Source organism: Budorcas taxicolor, chromosome 19, assembly GCF_023091745.1.
Source record: "Budorcas taxicolor isolate Tak-1 chromosome 19, Takin1.1, whole genome shotgun sequence".
Lineage (NCBI taxonomy): Eukaryota > Metazoa > Chordata > Mammalia > Artiodactyla > Bovidae > Budorcas > Budorcas taxicolor.
The window spans coordinates 50930882-50951330 of record NC_068928.1 but is presented as its reverse complement, the minus strand read 5'-3'; the positions used below and the strand labels follow the sequence as shown (position 1 = coordinate 50951330).

Sequence of the window (20449 nt, the reverse complement as noted above, 5' to 3'; positions counted from 1 at the left end):
TTCTGGGTCTGTGGTATTTGACGTTTGAGGCTGAAATACAGCCAAGCTAACCACGTTGGTGACAGCAGTCCTTACGTCAGGAGATGTCCCAGGCAGCGCTCGCTCACCTCCCAGACCCTCTAAGGAGGTGCTTAGGAGCCCTGCACCACCTTCAGCCTGCCCACACCCCAGAACACAAAGCCGGGATTGGGGTTGGGGGGCGCTCCGGAGGTCTCTCACTTGGCGGAAGCTGGAGGCGGGCCAGGTGGAGTGAGGCAAAGTCCTAAGACAGATGGTCAAGGTGAGGGTGCACAGGTGCCCCACCTCCTCACACCCCACCTTGCTCCCGGCTCACCACCCCCTCCCCCTGCCACCCCATGCTGAGGGAAAGGCAGGGGGAAGAGCTTCCCAGAGGAGTCCCCCCGCTCAGCCTTACCTAGGCAGGGCCTGCTTACCAGGCAGGAAGCGAGGGCTGTAGGTGTCAGTGCCCCCGCCCTGCTCTGGGAAGTCACCCCCAACCCGGGCACACTGGGGGCCCAAGGTAACTGTCTCCCTCACCAAGGTGTGCCAGGGACAGCGGGGTAAAGAGAGTGGCCTCCCTCCTGCACTGACCCCGTGGTCACAAGGGACTACAGGGACTCGCCCCCACCCCAGCACAGCCCAGGCCCCATCCTGCCCAGGGCTTCATCTGCAGACTCCAAAAGAACACACACGCTTAGCATGAAGGCTTTTTCCTTAGCTTTGATTTCTCTTAAAAAACAGACAAAAAAGGAACAAGATCATTGTACCAGCATCCTAAGCCTCAAACTAATAAACAAAAAACCCTAAACAAGTCCCCGCCCACACCCCCGAAAGCAACAATAAACTTTACGTCTCTTTGGCAACAATAACTTAAAAGCGTCCCATATCCGTTGGCTCTGACAACAGCAGTTACAAAAATACGCCCTGTGCTGCCCCACCCCTTCCCACTGCCCGACTCCTGCAGCAGGAACCTGTCCCCTGACGCTGACCATGGGTGCACCCACATTGCTTTGGCAGCTGGGTAGGGCTGGGCACTACCTTGCAGAGGGGAGCCATGGGCACCTCCAGACAGGGCTGCAGCGGCAAGACTGCGACCTGAAAGCCCCCATCTTTCAGGCTGCCCACCTCAGCCCCTTCTCAGGGCTCCAGTGGGACCCAGACAGGAGCTGGTCCAGACCCTGTAGGAAGGGAGAGCTTATGGTCTAGCTGACTCAGTGAAGGGGAAACAGCCACCGACTTGGAGCAGGGTCACCTGAGCCAGGTGACCTCTTCTTGCACTGAGCAAACCCTGAACCGGCAGAAGGGGTGAAGCAGGCAGGGAGAGGCCGTCCCAGCAGGCCTGTGCCTGCCCTCTCACCTGCAGCGGGACACAGCAGCCTGCAGTGCACCATAGGAACCATGGGCAGGGCCAGGCAGTCTGACAGCAGGGGCCAGGGCGGAGGGGGCAGCTGCGGCAGGCGGGGGGAGGGCTGTAGGGCATCCCTAGGGGCTAGCAGCAAACCCAAGTGTCCAGGACAGATCTTGCCCCCAGGGCAGCATGGGGCTGCTGTGCACGGATGCTCCACCGACCAGGGCCAGAGAGGGGCCTCATCCCGCCCTGCTCCTGCAGGGCGCAGCAAGGGGGCACCAAAGCGCTGGAAGCTGCTGCTGCTGACCACGGCCAGGATCAAAGTCCCCACCACTCAGTCCATCCTCGCTGCTGCCAGGGACAGGACCAGCAGAGGCTCCAAGGGGGGCAGGGGCCGCCTGGGGCTCAAGCCTCTTTACAGCTGCCCCCAGCACCTGCTGCAGGACCTGGCAAACACATGAGTGTTTGAGGAAACACTGGGGATTCAGGGACTCCCACCTGGCCTCCATCTCTGGCTCGGGGGCCACTGAACAGCTAAGGCTGCAACAGGCCTGCCAGCCTGCTTGTCTAGGTGGAAGCTAGATAATATATTCTCCCTACTGCATCCCCAAGGACCGGGCCGACAAAACTCAGCATCAGCCCTCTGAAATTCTCCCGACGGACCCAAGAGAGCTGGGCTGGCCAGGGTCACACACCCGCCTGCTGGTGAGCTGTGCTCGTTCAGACATCCATTAAGGACACATTGTGTGACAGGCCGGCAGGTCCTTCGCTAGCAGCTGCACCCGCAGGTCAAGGGCAGCAGGGGGAAGGGCTGGGTCTGCCTGGGGGACGAGACGACTAGGGGCATCCTAGTGGAGCTGAGCTTTCAGGGAAGCCCAGCAGAATGGGGGTGGGAGGTGAGGGCAACTGGGCAGGGATGAGCCCACCTGGTCTGAGGCTGACAGGGGTGGAGCTTGGAGGGAGGGGTAAGCTAAGGCCCCTAAGTAGGGCCCCACCTGGAACCTGAACCACCACCACCACCACCACCGTCACCATCTCCCCTGGACAAGAGCCATCAGATCTGAGGTGTGCTGGGAGGGAGCGGGCATCTAGCCTAGTCCTGGGAGGGCCCAGTCAGCTCTGTCTGGGACACTGCATCTCCCCAGGGAGGAGAAAACACGCACCAAGGTGGCCACAACAAACAGGCCTGACGTGACTTGACCTCTCCGAGCCTCAGTTCCCCCATCTGAAAACTGAGCTTGTCCAGAAAACAAGAAATAATGAGCACAGGGCCTCGGCGCCCAAGTGTCTTACCTCCCACGGACCCGGAGTCCGAGTCGGAGACGTGCGTGATGGAAAAGCGGGACGCAGGCGCTGGTGAGACGGTGAAGCGCGAGAAGGGGCTGGGCCCGACGGACTTGGGAGTCTCGGCGGGGATGCGCGAGGCTGGCTCTTGGGCCGACGTCAGCATGAGGCCATCATTCCACTCGAACTCTCCGTCTGCGAGAAACCTGTAGTCAGCTGCGGATAGGATGGGATGGGGAGACCCCGCCCAGAGCATGCCACGCCCTGACCACGCCCACCAAGTGAGCCACAGGCCACATCGCCCCGCCTCCACCAGGGCCCGCCCCTCCGCTTCGCCCCGCCCCTAGCTCACCCGGTTCAGTCCCAGGGGCTTCAGGGGAGGGGTCAGCCCGCCGTGGCCGGCAGGAGGCACTGGGGGAGCCTGGGCTGCCCGCTGGCAACGTCGGGGGTGACTCCTTGGCACCAGGGAAGGGCTCCCCGAGCTCTCGGGTGGGGCTTTCCTGGGGGAATCAAAGCAACACTTGTCGCCCAAGGCTTCCAGTCCCACCACAGAGCCCCTCTCCCCACGCCAAGCCCAGGGCGGCTGCCCACCTGGTCAAAGAGGTAGACAGTGACGTCGTCGAAGAAGGACACAGCCTTCTTCTTGCGCTCCAGGTCCTCGCAGAAGGCCTCGGACAGCAGGCTTGGCATCTTAAGCAGGCTGCGCAGGTTCCGAGCACTCTGGCTCTCTGCCACCACCACTGGCACGGGTGGCACCTCCTCCTCGCTCTCCTCACTCGGCTCCTGGATGCTATAGCAGCGGAGCTCTTCATCCGACTCGTCACTGTCCTCGCTGTCCTCCTCTTCCTCCTCAGGCCGCCCCTCCGGGGCCACAGGGAGTCCAGGCAGGGCCAGGCAGAGCGGGGTTCTGGAGGCACCTGGGCCCCCAGTCCGTTCCTGCAGGTTCGACCCTGACAGCAGACCCAGGGTCTCCTGGAGCTCTGGGCGGTGGCTTTCTGAGCTTGGCCGGACTGGAGTCAGCAAGAAAATCTTAGAACTCACGGGGCTGGGCATGGGCGGCACCTGAGCTGGGTCTTGGGGCGAGGGAGGCTCCTGCCTGGGGCCTGTGGGGCAGGCGCTTGGCTCTGGGGAAGAGTCCTCAGGCGGTGACAGTGGCAGTGGTGGCACCTCCCTGGGTCCAGTGCCCTGTGCCTCCCCGGGTACCCCCAGCTCAGGGGAGGGCTGTGCAGACTGCATCCTGGGGCTCTTCAGGCTGTCCAGATTAGGCTTCGGCTCGGGGACCGGAACACCTCCATGCTTCTTGGGGCCCACGGGTGGCTCGGGCTCCGTGTCCAGGTCTGAGAAGTAGGCAGAGTCACGGTAGGGATTCTTCTCACTGAGGCCACCTAGGGAGGCAGAGAGCTGAGTCTCGGGCCCCGGGCTCTCACCCTCTGAGGCCAGCTCCCCAAAGGCCTCGGGCTCACAGGGCTCATGCGCCTCCTTGAGTATGAACTCGGGGGACTCATAGTTCTCCGTGTCATAGCCGCTGTCCAGGGCTCGGAGCTGCCCGCCAGGGGTGCTGACAGCTGATGGGCTGAAGATCTCACAGCCGCCATCACTGGCCGAGGACGGGATGTCCAGGGAGTCCAAGGAGTCGGGGGTCCCCACCTGCTTCTGCAGGGAGCGGAAAGCTGGGGTCACGTCTAGTTTCTCAGCCTGTGGGCCATCGCTGGACAAGTCAGTGAAGACACCAGAAGTGGCCTCAGTCGTGTCCTCATCTTCACTTCCTGGAGCCTCCAGCTCAGGGGAGCTGCTGCTGCTGTCGCGGGTCTGGGCTGGCTCAGTGGCAGGTGCCTGGCTTCCAGTGGGCGTGGGTGAGGCAGGCAGGGTGGGTGGGGTGCTGGCCTCCTCAGCAGGAAGTGGGGCTCCCTCTTGGGATGGGGATGGGATAGAGGGAAGGGGCAGTTGGAGTCCAGCAGAGCCCTCGGCCTCCTCTGCGAGCCTGGGCTCTGCCTGCGGGCTATCACCCCCACTTACGGCTGCCTCTGTCCAGGGAGAGGCGACCAGGCAGGGGGCAGGTGTCAGGCCCTCAGCAGGATACAGATGGGGGAGGCCGAGGCAGTGGCCCAGCTCCTGAACCAAGGAGGCCCCCTTTGGCCCAAGGAGAGACTCTCTGGGATCCTCTGGGGTCAGAGGATGGCCCAGCTCAGGGATGGCCCACAAAGTCTGCTTCGCACCAGGGCAGCAGTCCGTGTAGCCTGAGAGGCCTGGGACCCAGGATTCCGGTGCTCGACTGCCGCGGTTGTTGTTGGCAGACACGTTGGAGCTCCAGTGTCTGTACTGGGCGGCTCTGGACGCCTCAGCCTCCCTCAGCTCCTCCCCACCTGGAGATGGTTGGTCCCCAGAGCTCCGCGAGGGGGATATGCCCAGTGGGTCCTCAAAGAACGGGGGGCAGAAGGCCCCCACACCCCAGTCGATATCCTCGGCTCCAGGCTCCGCCAGCATCGGAGTCTCCGGTGAGGGTGAGCGGGAGGCGCAGGGCAGGTCACGGGCGTGGCTCTTGCAGGGGTAGTGGTCGCAGTGGCCCCAGGGGCCATCCACGGGCGGCGCGTGGCCGAGCAGCGGCTCCATGACCAGCGAGGCGGCGGTGCTCCCGTCAGAGTCATCATCGTGGTCACTACCATCGGGGCCCAGCGCGGCGGCAAGCGCGCTGGGGGCACAGCCAGTGCAGTCGGGGTCATGGTCCGCGGCAGGCGCAGGGTCTTCCAGGCGGATGAAGTACTCACTGCCCACCGAGGGGCTGTGAGCGCTGAGCACCGGCACCACGCCCGGGGGCGCGCCATCCGGGACACAGAGCTCCTGCAGCCGCGCGTCTCGGCCCGGGCTCAGGGCGCCCTCTGGTGGCGGAAAGGCCTCGGTGCCGCGGCCCGCTTCCCACTTGTACTCAAAGTTGAGGCCGTGGCTGGTCTCAGTCACTGTCAGCACGTCGTCGCCCTCCGCGTGGAAGCCGTCGCCAGCGAACTGCTCCAGCAGCGGGAAGGAGGAGGTGGCGAGCAGCTCACCCGTGCCCCCCAGGGCCAGGCCTGCCACCCCTAGCCCGGCACCCGCGCTGCCGCCACCGGGCCTCAGTGAGCGCCAGCGCCGCTCAAATTCCTCCTCCGCCTCGGTGGCGCCCTTGGCGCACAGGTAGGACAGCAGCAAATGCACCTCCTCCGCCGTTGGCCGCTGCTCAGGCTGCAGCCAGCAGAACTGCATCACCTCGTACCTGCGCGAAGGGATGCCCTGGGGCTCAGCCCCTGCCCCACCCCCCCACAGGTGGTACCAGCCCTAAGCAGTGAGACAGTCTGCCCCCAGCCAGTCTTGGTTCCCCCTCCTGCTCACACTCAGGAGCCCCTGGGGGTAGTTAAGGGAGTCTCCTAAAATGGGAGATGGCATGGATCAGGGCACAGTTCCCTGAGCTCATTCATCCCTGCCAGGCCTGCAGGCAAATCTGCGTTTTGGGTAAAGAAGCCATTCCACTGAGGGCACGGGAAGTGGCCCAGAGGTCACTGTTAGCCAGGGGGCAGCCAGGGCGAGCTGGGAACCCACGTGGTCAGGAAGAACCACTTAGGCTCCGGGGACCCAGAGCACCCCTCTCTGCCTTGGCCTTCCCGCCGGGGACACCCCGCCCCTGCCTGGCACCGGGGGCCTCACCAGCGGTCGGAGAGAGTCAGCTGCAGCTGAGGCTTGGGCAGCTTGAGCTGCTGTTCTCGGACAGCATAGGCCAGCACCTGCCGGTCCGAGTGGTGGGGGTAGGGCTGTGCTCCCAGTTCGAAGAGTTCCCAGATGGTCACGCCCAGGGACCTGTGAGGATGACAGCTATCAGAGGGCTGTCCACATGTTCTCAAAGCCTTGGATGCCAAGGGCAGCTCCCATCATCACACCCGTGACCAGAAGACAGCGCCTTCCTTCAGTAAACGGACAGGATGTGCCACCTGAGCAGGTCTGAGCCCATGCCCAGGGTGCCTGGACAAATAAAAGCCAGACTGGCCTCCCACCAACCAATTCCATTTGTTCATTCATTCATCCCCATGCTGGGCTGAAACCCAGACACTGCCAGGGGCAGGAGCTGCCCTGGAGAAGCTCCCAGTCCCGCCAGGCTCCTGTGGAGGCTGGAGGGAGGGAGTGGGGGGGCGCTAGGGACACCCCAATCAGCGTGAGTGGGCCAGGGGAACTGGCCAGGCAGTCAGCACACTGAGGGCTGGGAGAAGGCAACTGGGATCCTTCTAGTGGGTGGTGGCTTCCGCCAGCTCCTGGGTACCCCAGGGCATCCTGGGAGTCTGGGGGCACGAGGGACAGAGAGCGTTTGGCAACAGAGAAGTCACAGTGGCCTTGGCCAAAGCCATCTGGGGACACCAGTCAGTGTGGGTGAGCGAGCGGGCAGGGGACAGTCAGCCACGTGGAGAGTCGAGTGGGGAAATGGAGTGTCCATGTCGGGGCACAATTAGTGGCTCAGGGGAGACCCCTGGAGGAAGGAGGGTTGAACCCTGGATCCAGGCCCTGAAGGTTTATCAGGAGCAGAGGGAAGCCAGACAGGCCTCAGGCTGGAAGGGAGCAGGAGGGGGAAGCAGAGATGGGTCAAGACCAGGAACAGGGGACCACCATGGCCAAGCCTCTAGAGGCTGCAGTACTGGGTCCAAACACCTGCCAGCCTAGCGCCTCCGGCTGTGGTCACAGGAGACCCCCAGCCCCTACCCACCCCTCTCACGGGAACAGGTGCCACCACGATGCCCCACATCTCATCAACTTGCTACTCTGACCCTGCCATCTCCGGGCATCAGCCCAGTAGATCCTGGGAGGGGAGAGGGGGGCAGGGTTTCCTCCACAGACCCTGCAGCTCTGCCCGCCCTGCTGCCGTGAGCCTTGGCACCAGCAGCAACAGGTGGCTCCAGAACCCCCATGACCTCACCTGGGGCTGCGTTTGGCCACCTCCTACACAGCAACAGGGCTGGACAGACAAGCACAGCCTCACACACGTGCCCTTGCCTTGAGTGGCCAGTGTGCCTCCCTGCCAACAGCAGGGAGGCTGCTGGTGGGCAGGTGGGACTCAGCCCCTCCGTGCCCTGGGTCCTCATGGCACGTTCACTCAACTAGGGCAGGGCAGCCGTAAGGGCTGCGGGCGCAGACAGACAGGGCATTGTTGGCGTCCTCACGGGGGCCGTGGGCTCACACTCACCACACGTTGCTGGCCTTGGTCTGGTCCACCACCAGCAGATTGCAATGCACCTCGTCCACCAGCTCAGGCGCGATCCAGCGCAGCGGCACCCACAGCTGGTCAGCCGTCACGAAGTAGTCTTCCTGTTGGCACGTGGGACAGGGTCACCCTGGGCCGCACGGCTGGCCCTGCCCTGGCCCAGCCCCGCGCACTCACCCTGTATTTGCCGTGAGACAGGCCATAGTCGCCGATCTTGACTGTCAGGTCAGCCGTGAGCAGACAGTTTCTCAAAGCCAGGTCACTGGGGGCAGGAGGGTGGGGTCAGCCGGCAGTGCCAGTGTGTGTGGGGGGGGGGAGCGCGTCCAGGACACCGAGGGGGCTTGGCTGCTTGTCCTGGGTTCAATTCGGTGGGTGAGTGTAAAGGGGCATCCGAGAGGCTGCCCACCCACCCTTCCCTTTCCAGAGCACCAGCCTGGACACTTCGAGGGTCTGAGTGGATGGGCAACACACATTAGAATGCAGACAAGAGACACAAGGCCAGGGCTGGCTGCAAGGTACCCGAGGGCCCTCCTTGGACGGGGCCTCCCTCACAGGAAGCTGATCCACTCCCCTGCTTCTCCTCAGACACCAGTCTGCTGACCTGTCCCTTGGGGGCGGGCCAGCCCGGGGACACAGCAGTCTGCTCCAGCCCACTACACTGCCACCCTCCACTCCCTGGAGGCAGGCGTCAGTGGAGAAGTGGAGAGCCATGGGGTCCTGCCCCGGCCCTGTCCACACAGGGCCCCAGGCAGGGGGTGCTGTGGAGTGCCCACCCAGTGGGACCGCTCACCCCCGCCTTTATCTCCTACCCAGGCCAGCCTTGGCTACTGGCTTCTCCCCTGCCTGCCTGGTGGCCCCATGGGAGTCTGGGGCCCAGGGCACTGGGGCAAACGTGGGCTCAGCACCCACTGGCCAAAGTGCTGCTGTGCCGGGAGCCACAGATGGGCACTTGGGGTGGGGTGGCGTGGGGTGGGGTGGGCTCGGCGGGCAGTCGGGAGGCTGGCAGCTGCCCTCTTCAACAAAATCACTGATGCTGGAGTTGCGTGTGTCATCACTCAGCACCAGGATATTGTTGGGGAGGACGGCCCGTGCGCTGTCCAGGGCTGGCGGGGCCACGTCCATCGCCACTTCTTCAGGTACGCCCCCCTAGGCCAGACCCTAGCCCATCTTTCCGACTTTGGGGGCCAGGGCGGGAAACAGGGCAGAGCCACCCCTCCCCCCGAGGCCTGAGGGAGACAAGAGGAGGGCGGGGGCCAGCATGGGCCACTGGGCAGCGCTGACCACCGTGGGGACCAAGGACGGGTACCTCCCCAGGCTAAGTGGACAGAGGGCATCCCCTCGATTAAGCCTCCTGCAGAAGTAGGTGTCCAGCTCCCCTCTGCCTGGTGCTTTCTATTTGATAAAATCCCTCTGCACGGTGGTCCCAAGAGACTGAACAAAGACTAGCCAGTTCACTGAGGCCCCCCCGTCCCGTGGCCCCGGAGCAGGGGCGGAGGCCGGGCCAAGAGCCGGTGGGCCGCCGCCGCCCTCACCTGTGCACGTAGTTGTTGCGATGCAGGTGCAGGACGCCACAGGCCACCTCGCAGGCCATGCGCTGCAGGGTCAGGGGGTCGGGCGCCATGGCCTCGGCCACCCGACAGCTCCGCAGGTAGCCCTTGAGGTCCCCCTGTCGAGAAGGGCAGCACCATCACCTGCCGGCAGGGAGCGGCTGCCCACCCCCGGGCCCTTCCTCCCCAGCAGGGCCCGTGGGAGACCAGGCATCCTGCTAACTCTGCGGGGCCACTGCTGCCCAGTGAAGCCCCTGTGTCCGCCTCCCAGAGGCCAGCCGCCAGCAGGATGATCCTGTGGCCAGGGGACACTTTCCCCAAGCTGACCCCTGGCTCCAGGCACCCCTGAGGGCCAGCAGGGCCACATCCTGCATCGGGCCACATGAGCTGTGACGCCAAGCCTGGACAGAACCCAGGGCCGGTGACCAGAGGGTCCACGGGCAACTCCCTGACCTGCTGACACCGCCCAGTTCCAGGGGACCCGACCATCCTGGGGAAGCCCTGCGAGTCCAGAGACTAGACAGTGGGGGGACGCATGTCTGAGGAAGGGCACCTCCCCGGCCAGGTGGCTCAGCTGTGCATGTGTGCATGTGTGTGCGTCTGTCTGACTGGGTCAGAGGGTCCCTGCAAGGCCATTAGCAGGCTCAGTCACGGTCGGAGACTAAAGTATGAGTGAGGCTGTGGACCAGACGTGAGGGCTTTGAGCCTCCAAAACGGGCTGGGGTGCCCCTCGGGAAAATCGCCGTGACTCCGAGCAGCAGAGGCAGACGGGGGACGCAGCCGCCCCCACCCCCACCCCGGGCACCATGGAGGCCCAGCCCTGAGAGCCGCCGTCTCTATGGCGGTGGGGTCACCTCCCTCCTCCCCCAGGCCACCTCTGGAAGGCAGTGGTGCAGGGCCACCTGGACCCCACTTTGAGGGGGATGTGAGGCCCACAGGGTGGGGCTGAGGGGTACCCGGCTCTGCCAAGGCCCCTCTGCAGGATGCCAGTCCCATGTTCCAGAAGCGCAGGGCAGGAACTGGGGGGAGCGGGCTACTCACCATTGGGCAGAACTCCATCACCAGCAGGTAGGGCGTCACCTCGGCGCACTGGGCCAGGCACTGGAGCAGGTTGCAGTGCTGCAAGGCCCTGCGGGAGCCAGCAAGCCACCCTTGACTCGCACTCAGGGCAGGGAGGGGGTGAGGGGGCGAGGGGGCTGGCTCTGCAGGGCACAGAGCTCGCCTTTGTCTGCAGGGCCTGCGCCCCCACCTCCCGGGCAGTGCCCCACCCCAGCCCCTCCAGCGGAGCCGGTCCCCAGGGCCACCCACCTGTAGGGCTGCGCCTCCTCCAGGAACTGCATCTGCTCTTGCACGCTGGCGCTCGCCTTCAGCTCCTTTACCACCACCTGGGTGCTGCTGATGCCTGAGTTCACCTCCCCCAGGAATACCTGTGGGGCAGGCATCACCAGGTGGGCAGACACCACCCTCCCCAGGCTCCGCCCCTAGCCTTGCTCCTCCAGCCAAAGCTTGGCTCGTTCTGTACAAGTTGGGTGCATGCTAAGTCGCCTCAGCCGTGTCCCACTCTTTGCAACCCTATGGACTGTAGCCCTCCAGGCTCCTCTGTCCATGGGCTCCTCTAGGCTTCAATTTACTCATCTGCAAAATGGGTTCTGGATCCCTTCTAGGCAAACCCTCCTGGCTGTAATACTTTGTCTTTGCTATCTGCCTCCCTCGAGGTCCCTAGCTGTTCTCAGAGCTCTGGGGGTCTGCCGTGAGGAAGATGGACCCACTGTCCCCCCGAGCCTGGTGCTCAGGGCGAAGCCAGGACCAAGATGCTGCTCCCTGTCTCTGCCCAGTCAGAGGTACCTCCCATCATGATACCAGGATCTGCGGAGAAGGGGTGCCAGCCCCGGAGGCCCCCAGAGAGGCCCCAGAGAGGGCACCTTAAGAGGGGACCCCAGGACTGGGGAGGTTTCTAGAGGAAATAGGTCTCCAGCCCACCCACTCCACCTGCCAGGCAAAAGGGACTATGCTGCCAGCCTCTGCCACCACTGACCCTGGGGACAGCAACTCACCTTCCCAAACCAGCCGTGTCCAATCTCCTCCAGGTACAGAAGGCTGTGCCGGCCCAGGTCTGTGGACTTGAGCAGCTGCACTGTAACAGGGCAGGGGGCTCAGGAATGCCAGCTCAGCTTCCATCATCACCCCATCTTCTCTCACCTGTCCCCTAAAAAGGCTGCCTACCTAGCCTGTTCTGGGGAGCTGCCTGGAGCTCCCTGCTCCCTCCTGATGGGGGCTGCCATCAGGAGCAGGGTGCCTGCTTCCCAGGGGAGCTGTGGACCTCCAAGCCACACCCGGGCATGTTTCTGAGTGGGTCTGGGAAGGCTGTGCCCCCACCTACAGGGACAAGCCAGGCTGGAGACAGCAGGGCCTGGAGCCGGGACCAGCGCACAGGCAAGGCCGGGCAGGCAGTGTGGCTGGGGCGGAGGCCTTGGGGAGGAGGGCAGTGGAGTGGCCCGTCCCCTCACCCCTGCCACAGGCTGGCATTCCAGCGCCAGGCACCCCAAAGGCTCCTTTGTTGGGGGCTGCTTGGCACAGCCCTGTACGGAACACACTGGGCCCATTCTCCTGCGGGCTGGGCGGGGTGAGGTCAGCAGGGAGGAAGGGTCAGAGAGAGCCCCAGAGGAAGGGCCAGAGCTGCTGAGCCCACCCACACACTGCCTGTGCCCCAAGGGATTCCCCGAATTCTGCTCCCACGCCAGCTGCCCAGAGGGCCCAGGAGGCAGGCTGAGCCGGCCAGCCAGTAGACTCCGAGGGTGAGGGGCTGTTCCCGGGGACTGCAGACCCCAGGCAGTGCTGACCTCAATGTTGAGCAGAATTGGGGGTAAGGGGTCCCATTGGGCCCTGAGTCCCAGGACTCCTCCCCCTGGGCCCCAGCCTGCTGCCCCCTCCAACTCCAGCCTGGCGTCTCCCCAGGCAGGCTCAGCAGGCCTGACAGTGGACCCTGGGGCAGTGATGGAGGAGAGCATGCTGACTGCCAGCCAGTGGAAAAGCTGTTTCTCCTGGGAGCTGCAGGGGGCAAGGTGGGATGGGCCAGGGGTCTTGGGGTCTGCACCCTAGGGGCAGCGCCCACGGAGCCATGCTGGGGAGCCTGAAGACTGGGCCTGGCTGGGCCATCTTCTCCCACAGTGTAGAGGGATGGCCCTTGCTGCCCACCCAAATCTCCCTCCCTCCCTGGAAGCAGGGTACCCAACAGAGAGCAGAGCAGAGCTGTAAAATGGAAAATGTGATCACTGCCCTCCCCTGGGTCTCTGTCCCCCTCATCCCCAGGGACAGTCCCCTAAGGGATGGGAGAAGCTGGGTCTCAAAGATTCCTCAGGGTCCCAGGCACACATACAGCCAGGGGCAGTTGTCAGGCCCAGGCCAGAGGTACAGTGTCCCCTGAGGGGACCCCTTGGCCCATACTGGCTCCCAGTGTCAGCACAGGCAGAGACTCCCACGGTCACCCAGGAAGGTTGGAGGGCCTCCTATAGCAGTCACCCCTCCTTCAAGATTTTATAGGGTGCTCCCGTGGGCCCTGAAATTCCTGCCTAACTGGTGAGTTCTCCTCCAGGAGACACTGGTGGGGGTGGGGAGTGATAGTCATGGGGCCTGGGAGCAGGGCCCAGCCCTGTATCTTGGAAGGCCCCAGCCCAGGATGAAGGCTGGGCTCCAGGGTAGGCAACATTGTGAGCAGGACCCAGTAGGGCCCAGAACATAAGCCAGTGGGACAGGCCAAGTATCACAGGCCCTGGTGCCAACAGAGCCCCCCCAGCACCTCACATCCCACTCAGTGCACCTGGAGGAGCTGGGGGCAGGCCCAGGCCTGGCCGTGAAGCTGTCGGGAAGGGTTCCTAGGGCTGGAGACAGCCTTGAGACACAACTGGGAGTTCTCAGAGCACTGGATCAGGTAAAGGCAGGTGCAAAGCCCAGCTTGGCCACGGACCTTTAACCTCTGTGGTTTGGGCCCTGCATCTGCCCTGGGGGTGGCCACCCTGGTGGGGGAACATGGGATGGGGCTGGTGGGAGAAACAGCAAGGAAGCCAAGGCTCCCGCCTGCGCCTGCACACGCCCACCCCGGCCTCTCCTGCCCCCACCCAGGGTCCTGAGCGAAAGGCTCCACCCCGAAGAGCCCCTCCCTGCAATGGGTGGGCCCTGCTCCCAGAGCCCATGTCCTAGGGACCACAGAGAAGGGCCTCCTCCCAGCACACCAGTGCCTATCCCAGGACCAGACGGGGCAACCCCTGCCCCTTTGCCCAGCAGTCCCTGCTGGCCCAAGCCTGCTCACAGCACCCCAGGTCCCAGCAGAAGGGGATACAACCAATCCCGTGCCTCCCCTGAGCCTCCCACCTGGGCCCACAGGGCAGGGGGGCATCACTCACCTGAGCGCCCAGGCTGCTTGGCCATGGGCAGGGAGACCTCAGTGAGCGGCAGGACGTACACGTCAGGCCCGTTCTGAGCCGCTGCGGCCGGGGAGCCCTGTGCCGAGAAGTCGGCCGCGTACTCTTCCCCCTCGGCATTCTCAAACTCCTGGGCCAAGCAGGCGACGCACGCGGTGAGCTCCAGGGCTCCCCAGAACGGGGAGGGTCGAGGGGCAGGGCAGGGAGGGAACAAGGGGTGCAGGCCAGCTCTCAAAGGCCCCTTTCTTCCCAGGGCCCAGCTCCCACCAGCACCCCTGCCAGCTGCCTCCTCCACCCACCTCCTCTCCTCAGGGCAGAGAACAGACCCCACTCCCTGCCACCCCCCTCCCCCAGGGACACCAGCTGCCCCAGGAGGGCAGGGTTTGTTTTGTGTTGGTTGCGGGGGGTGAGAGTTTGTCTCCCACAGGCAGAGCCTCAAGGTTGGGGGCCATGAGCCCCAGGGCAGCCATGCCTCCCCCGGCCTCAGCCCGTCCGCACCAGGCCTACCAGGCTCAGGCTGAGGTGGGCAGCACCGGTGGCAGGGAGTAGGGTGGGGTGTGGCTGGAGGCCAGCTGCCCTGGCCCATCCAGAGTCAGCCCCCACTCGTCTCAGCACCCCCCACTTCACTGCAGCCTTCGCCCTGGGTGGGGCACCCACGGTCAGTCGCTTCAGGGTCATGGCTGGAGATCCATCATCCCCCCAACCCTGCCCCAGTGAACAAGCAACTAAGTGCCCCACCCCTCCCAGACAAGAAGCATTCCTGACAGCCCATCTCCCCAACCAGTTTCACCCCCAGACTGGTGCTGTCATTTGCTACGGCCGTCTGCCTGCAGGGCCCCAGGATCTTGACCCAGGCAGGCCAGCATCTCTCCTCTCCCCGGACCCCTTAAGAGCCTGGCCCTGGGCACCAGGCTGGGTCCCTCCTGGGCCTGGCTGCTATGTTGAACTTCACGACCTACCACCCACCTCTGTCTGATGAAGCCCCCTCACATTCCTGAGCCATAGCCAAGTCCCCAGGAGCCCCAGGCCAGAAGCAGAACCCCAGTTCCAGCGCCACAGGCCTATCTGACCCAGACTGACCACTGCCAGGCAGGAAACAGAAGCTGAGGGTTGCAGGACTTCCCTGGAGCTGCAGTGGGGCCGCCCCCGTGAACAGGTGGCCGGCCTGGGAGCCAGGAGGCCTGGGTTCCTCCCCCAGTGCTCAGACCCAAGGACCCTGCTTTCTTTGGGGCTCGATTTCCTTGGCTGCAAGGAGGAGGCCGGGAACCCTCTGGGGGCGTCCCTGCGGACCTGTCCTGGACTGCACCCTGAGACAACGGAGCCGCTGGGGACGAGGTCTACAAGGGATTCCCCCTCCCCAGGCAACCACCCTGGGGCAGTCAGAACCACTCTCCTCACCCTGTAATCCAAGACGGGACTCTGAAGAGGGCACAGATGCCCACCCCCACCCCCAGAGGCCTGACCCCAGCCCCAGCTGGTTACCTGACGCTGCCACCTGGAGGCCCGCCGGATGGAGCCAGCGCAGCGGGTGATCAGGTAGGACAGTGTGAGCATCGTGGCCCAGCCCCTTCCCCCAGTGCAGCTCCAGGTGGGGGAGCCCAGGCAGGAGCCGGCTGCACAGGCCGGCCCTCCCACGGAGGCGCGCTGGTGCTGGAATGTTCCGGGCACCATGTTCCCAGGAGGTGAGGAGGGCATGGGTAGGAGGGGGCCGCACTGGCCCTTGTTTGGGGCCTTGTTCTCACAGCACCCTGAGGAGGGGCTGACTTATACAACCCAACCCGGGCCCCCACCCCCAGCCCAGCCCTCCCCCCCTCCACCTCGCCTGGCGCCAGGATCCTCCAGGAAAATGCCAGCATCGCCTGGCCCAGCCCACTGTGCCTGCCAATCAGGGAGACAGCGCAGGGGCTTGGACGTGGACCCAAAGCTCCTGGGGCCATGGCCCGGCTGCCCAGGCCCTGAGCTTCCCTGGCCCACCCCTCAGAGGGCTCTGGGAGGATGACCCGGCCATGGAGTGTGGCAGAGACACCCTGGTAAAAGGCAAGCACCAGGCGGATTCAGCTCTCCCGGCCCGCAGGTGATGAGACACACATGGGAAGGGCACTATCTTCTAAAATGAGGGTGGCATGGCTGCAGTGTGGGTCACTTGGAATGGGAACGGCGGTGGGCAGTGGCGCTATGCTGGGCCACAGGACAGCCCTGCCCCCGACCTTGCCGGCCCAGGGAATCTGACCTCCAGCCCAGGGTGGGGCAGCCGAGAGGGCGGGGGAATGACCACAGGCGGCACTATGTGCTAAGTCTGCAGAACCCAGCCCACGGGGCTGGGGCCGGGGGGCCTAGATGGGCTCCGCAGTTCCCAGCTTTTTCCCCTTGTCCTCCACGCTCAGAGGACCAGAAGCTGAGCATGGGGGCAGCCAAGAGCACTTGTAGGATTGAGGAACAGCACCCCAGGGGATGGCCCTTGGCTACCCTCCTTAGGAGGGCACCTCGGCCCTGGGATCCAGCCCAGGATGACCCGGGAGCTTAGCCCTGCCAGGGCGGCAGCCTGAGGAAAGGCGGCCCAGCATCCAGCCGATGCTCCAGAAGCAGCAGTGATGACCCCTGCTATCCCTGCTCCATGATTCCTACGCAGCGCACCATCCTTTCCTCACAGGCAGAAAAACCCCAGGGTAAGGTGACCCCAGCCAGAGAGTCGCTTGGTGGGACGGCAAGTGTGTCTGGGCAACTTGGGTCTTCCTTTGCTGATTCAAATGAGCAGATATTCAAAGAATTGCTGAGAACAGAGCCCCCGCCCCCCACCCCAGGCCCCTCCTCACTGTCCCTGGAGGCACAGCCCACGGAGGCCTGGCCCTGAGCTGGGGGGTGATGGTAATGAGCCCATGTCCCCATGGGGGGGGCACTCAAACTGGGGGAGGCAGTGGGAGGGGGTCCCCGACAACCCCTACGCCTCTGTCAGCTGCCCCCAGAAGAGGGGCTTATGGGGTCCCAGGCCTGGGTCTCCATGATCCCCAGGCAGCCCCAGGAGGGAAGGCAGGCCAGTGCCGAGTGGACGCCAGAGGGCCGGCCCTGGGAATCCCGTCCTCGGCCTCCCGCCCCCAGCCCTCACCTTGAACCCGATGCCGCCCTTCTTACAGCACAGGCAAGCCAGCATGAGGGCGACGACGGTGAAGAGCCCGGAGAAGGACACGGCCACCACAGACAGGGAGGATGACCAGGAGAACTCGCTGAGTGGGGCGCCGTCTGCCAAGGGAGAGAGCAGTGACGAGCAGCTCTGCGTCCCCGTCCCCGTCCCCACCTGCACCCGGCCCCCAGGGGCACCCAGGGGCCAGCTGGACCCTATCCCTGGCTCTGGGCCTCCCCGACTTGCTGCGGTCTGAGCCTTGGCACCCTCACCCTTGCTCCAAGACCCGGTGCTCGGAGGCACAGCTGCCAGGCCCAGGGCAGGTGGACCCTGGGGGCGGCCACAGCAGCCCAAGCCTGCCATCTGGCCCCTGGACACCGCACTGGCCTCGCCAGGGGACACAGGGCTCGCAGAGCTCCCATTTCTGGGGGTTCGTGGACAGCCCCCAGGGAGCTCAGGCTCTCAGGACTGCAGGAACCCCCTCCCACACCGCCCTCTGGAGCGGGCCCCTGGGGCTGTCACATTGCCCTAGCTCTGGGGTAGCACAGTAGAGGCCATGAGACCCTGAGGGTGTAGGAGGGGGACCCAGGCCCCACTAAGTGGGAGAGATTGAGGGCCTGGCTGCTGGCCACATGCCAGGCTCTGGGCCAGGAGACACAAGACCTGTCCGATCTCTGAGGACGGGGATGTCACTTTCCCCAAGAAGGACAGACGGTAGAGTTCCTCCATGCAGCCTGGCATTTCCAAGTCACCCTCTTACTGACTGACCATTGAGGGCCCCCCAGTGCTGTTTCTGTTCTGAGGACAGTGGGATCCTGTCTTCTGCAACACCTGGTCCATGTGAGTCCCTCTTGGCTCACCCTCACCAGACGGGGAAACTATAGTGCCCAGGACAGCAGAACATGACTCCCCAACACACAAGCATGGCCCCCAAGATAGGATTCCAAGCTGCCCTCATGCCCCCGCTGAGCCAGAACTCGGGAAGCTCAGATCATCTGGTGCCCACAGGACGCTGTGGTTAGGATGTAATGGTGGGGCCAGCCAGGTGTCCCCTAAACTCTGGGCTGGCAGCCCCACCCATGGGCTGCCCCCCGTCCCTCCACTCCAGCTCCAATGTATGCCCCTTCCCCAAGGACTTTGTCTGCCCATCTACCATTCAGCCCCTGAGGTTTCCTGCCTGCCCAGCTCCTCTGCCCACTAAGCACCCCAACCCGTCAGTTCCCAATAGCTGATCCCTCAAGGCCATGTCACCCCACCTGCCATCACTGGTCCCTCAGGTCATAGCAGGTCTCAGCAGCACCTCACCGGGTCCTAATGGGCACTGAGGTGGCTGCCATGCCTGTCCACTGAACAGGAAGAAATGGAGGCTCAGTGAGGGTCAGGAGACTGCCCGAAGCGTCACAGCTGACCTCTCATTGATGTGCCTCTGCTCCCGGCCCTTCTGCGCTCCCAGCTAATGGGGTATCTGGGAGGGCTTCTGGAGGCAGTGTGAGCCCAAGAGGCTGGAACAATGGCAAGTGCAGCCTGGACTCCTGCTCAAGCCTCCGAGCTCATTCTGGATATCCACATACAGGGAAGAGAGGCAGGGCTGGGGGGATCAGGTAGGAAGAGTCACCATGGCAAGGGAAACCAGCTCAGCCTGCTCCCCCAAAAGACCTCGGAACGTGGGCTGTGTCCCTCAGTTCTGTGGGGCTGCAAGCAGATACCTTTATAGGGGCCTCCACGGGCCAGGTTTCAGGTGTGTGTGCATAAGGCTTACGTGCTTACGTGCGTACGTGCATGGGCACATATGCAAACACAACCCCTACCCATTGTGTAAGGCCCCCCTCCCCTGACTGTGCTTTCCCACCCAAAGAGCCTGTACTTGCAGGGTGCCAAGCAGCACTGGCTGCCGCAGGAAGCTGCAAAAGCCCCCAAGGATGTGCCGTTGCCATGGTGACCCATGGGCACTCAGCAGGCTCCCCTCCTGCCACCTCCGCCAGCACACGCACCCCTGCACCTCCCTAGCCTCGCTGGTCCCAGGGCCTGGAAGGAGGCAGCAGGCACCAGGCAACATCAGGTCTCCTTGATGGTGCTAGTCCTGGGGTGCAGCCCTCCTGTGGGACCCCACAATCCCTCTGCAGGCCCTAGTCACAGAACTGGGCTGAGGGTAGGGGTTATTCAGCATGATATTCCAGACTCAGCAACAGAAGGAGGGTGGCAGGTGGGCCTCCCCCACCACCCAATGCCCACGTCCCTGAAAGTGGACCTGCAGGGATGGGGAGACCAAACAGATGGGCAGAGCCAGGAGTGGCTCTGACAGGCTGCGGACTTGAATTTTCAAATCTATAAAACAAGCCAGTTTCTGGAGCCCTGCCAATGCTGGAACAGTCAAAACCCTGCCCCCGAGACTGCAGCAGGTGATAGGAGTGGCACCCTCATAGCCACTTTGCACCTGAGGTCATGAGGCCCGTGGGGGCTAGGAGACTGCTCTTGGTCCCCAGGGAGCTTGTGCCCTGCCCTCCATGGTGAGGGGATGATCCTGAAGAGAGAAGGAGGGTTCCAACAGCCCCCGGGCAGCAAGCAGTCCTGTCCCCTCCAGGGTCACCCCCGAGACCCCAAGGCCACACAGGGGGGCCACTCAACCCCTGCCCACACGTAGGCTTCACTCACTCAAGTCGTGTGCCCGGCCACCCCCAGGAGGGAGCCGCCAGCACCCTCAGCACCTCCGGCTCTGGCTTGCAGAGCCCTACTCTGTGCTCACAGGCAGGCGCCTACAGCCCAGGCCCTGCTGGCCATGAACTCGTGAAACAGACCAAGGTCTGTTGTGTCAACACAGCGTGAACACACTACAGGTACTGTGTGTGCACACACATGCACACTCACACACACCCTTTCTTCCAGTCCCCTCAATAAGGCTGCTCAGGAGATAACATGCCCACTTTAGAGGGAAGAAAACTGAGACTTGGAGAGACGATGGACACATCCAAATGCCAATAGGAATGGTCCTTGAGGGCCCGAGTGGGCCCATTCCTGACTCCAGCTCGCTGCCCCTCCACCACCCACTAAAGACGCCTACAGGGAAGGCCTCACATGTACCCTCAGGATGCACACCCACTAACAGCCAGGGAGACCTGTCTGGGGTCTTTTTCATGACCCACCTCTTCCCAGAGGGCAAGAGGAGTCAGCACCTCATTTCATTCTTGTGACGACCTCAGCGAGAGGGGTGACTGCCAGGAATGCTCTCTGTGTCAAGGGCCAGGCGGACACCCAGGACTGGAAATACCAAAAGCCTGTGCTGACTGACAGCAGAAAGGAAGGGGGCCAGGGCCACAAAGGGCGCCACGGCCCGTCAGGGCTGACGCTGGGGCAGCAGGGGACGAGGAGGGGGCAAAGCAGCTGCAGGCGGGGACTCGTTGCACGGAGCAGATAAGCAGCACCCTGTGGCCAGTGCAGGACGGGGAGCAGGAAGAGCCCGAGGTGCCCGCCACGGGTGGAGGTGTCCGGGCCTGTGAACGCCTGGCACACCCACAGGCACACGGG

The 20449-nt window shown here is 64.1% G+C and overlaps 1 protein-coding gene across 1 annotated transcript; it reads right to left on the bottom strand.

Annotated features, from left to right (window-relative positions):
- Positions 1 to 909: 909 nt before the first annotated feature.
- Positions 910 to 16972, bottom strand: AATK (apoptosis associated tyrosine kinase). The gene is given in 13 exon segments (XM_052658406.1): positions 910 to 1178; positions 2642 to 2827; positions 2985 to 3132; positions 3224 to 5876; positions 6305 to 6454; positions 7827 to 7948; positions 8022 to 8106; positions 9377 to 9510; positions 10433 to 10520; positions 10700 to 10818; positions 11446 to 11525; positions 13792 to 13939; positions 16913 to 16972. Coding segments are annotated over 13 exon segments (4227 nt in total). The 5' UTR covers positions 16958 to 16972.
- Between the last annotated feature and the right edge of the window lie 3477 nt (positions 16973 to 20449).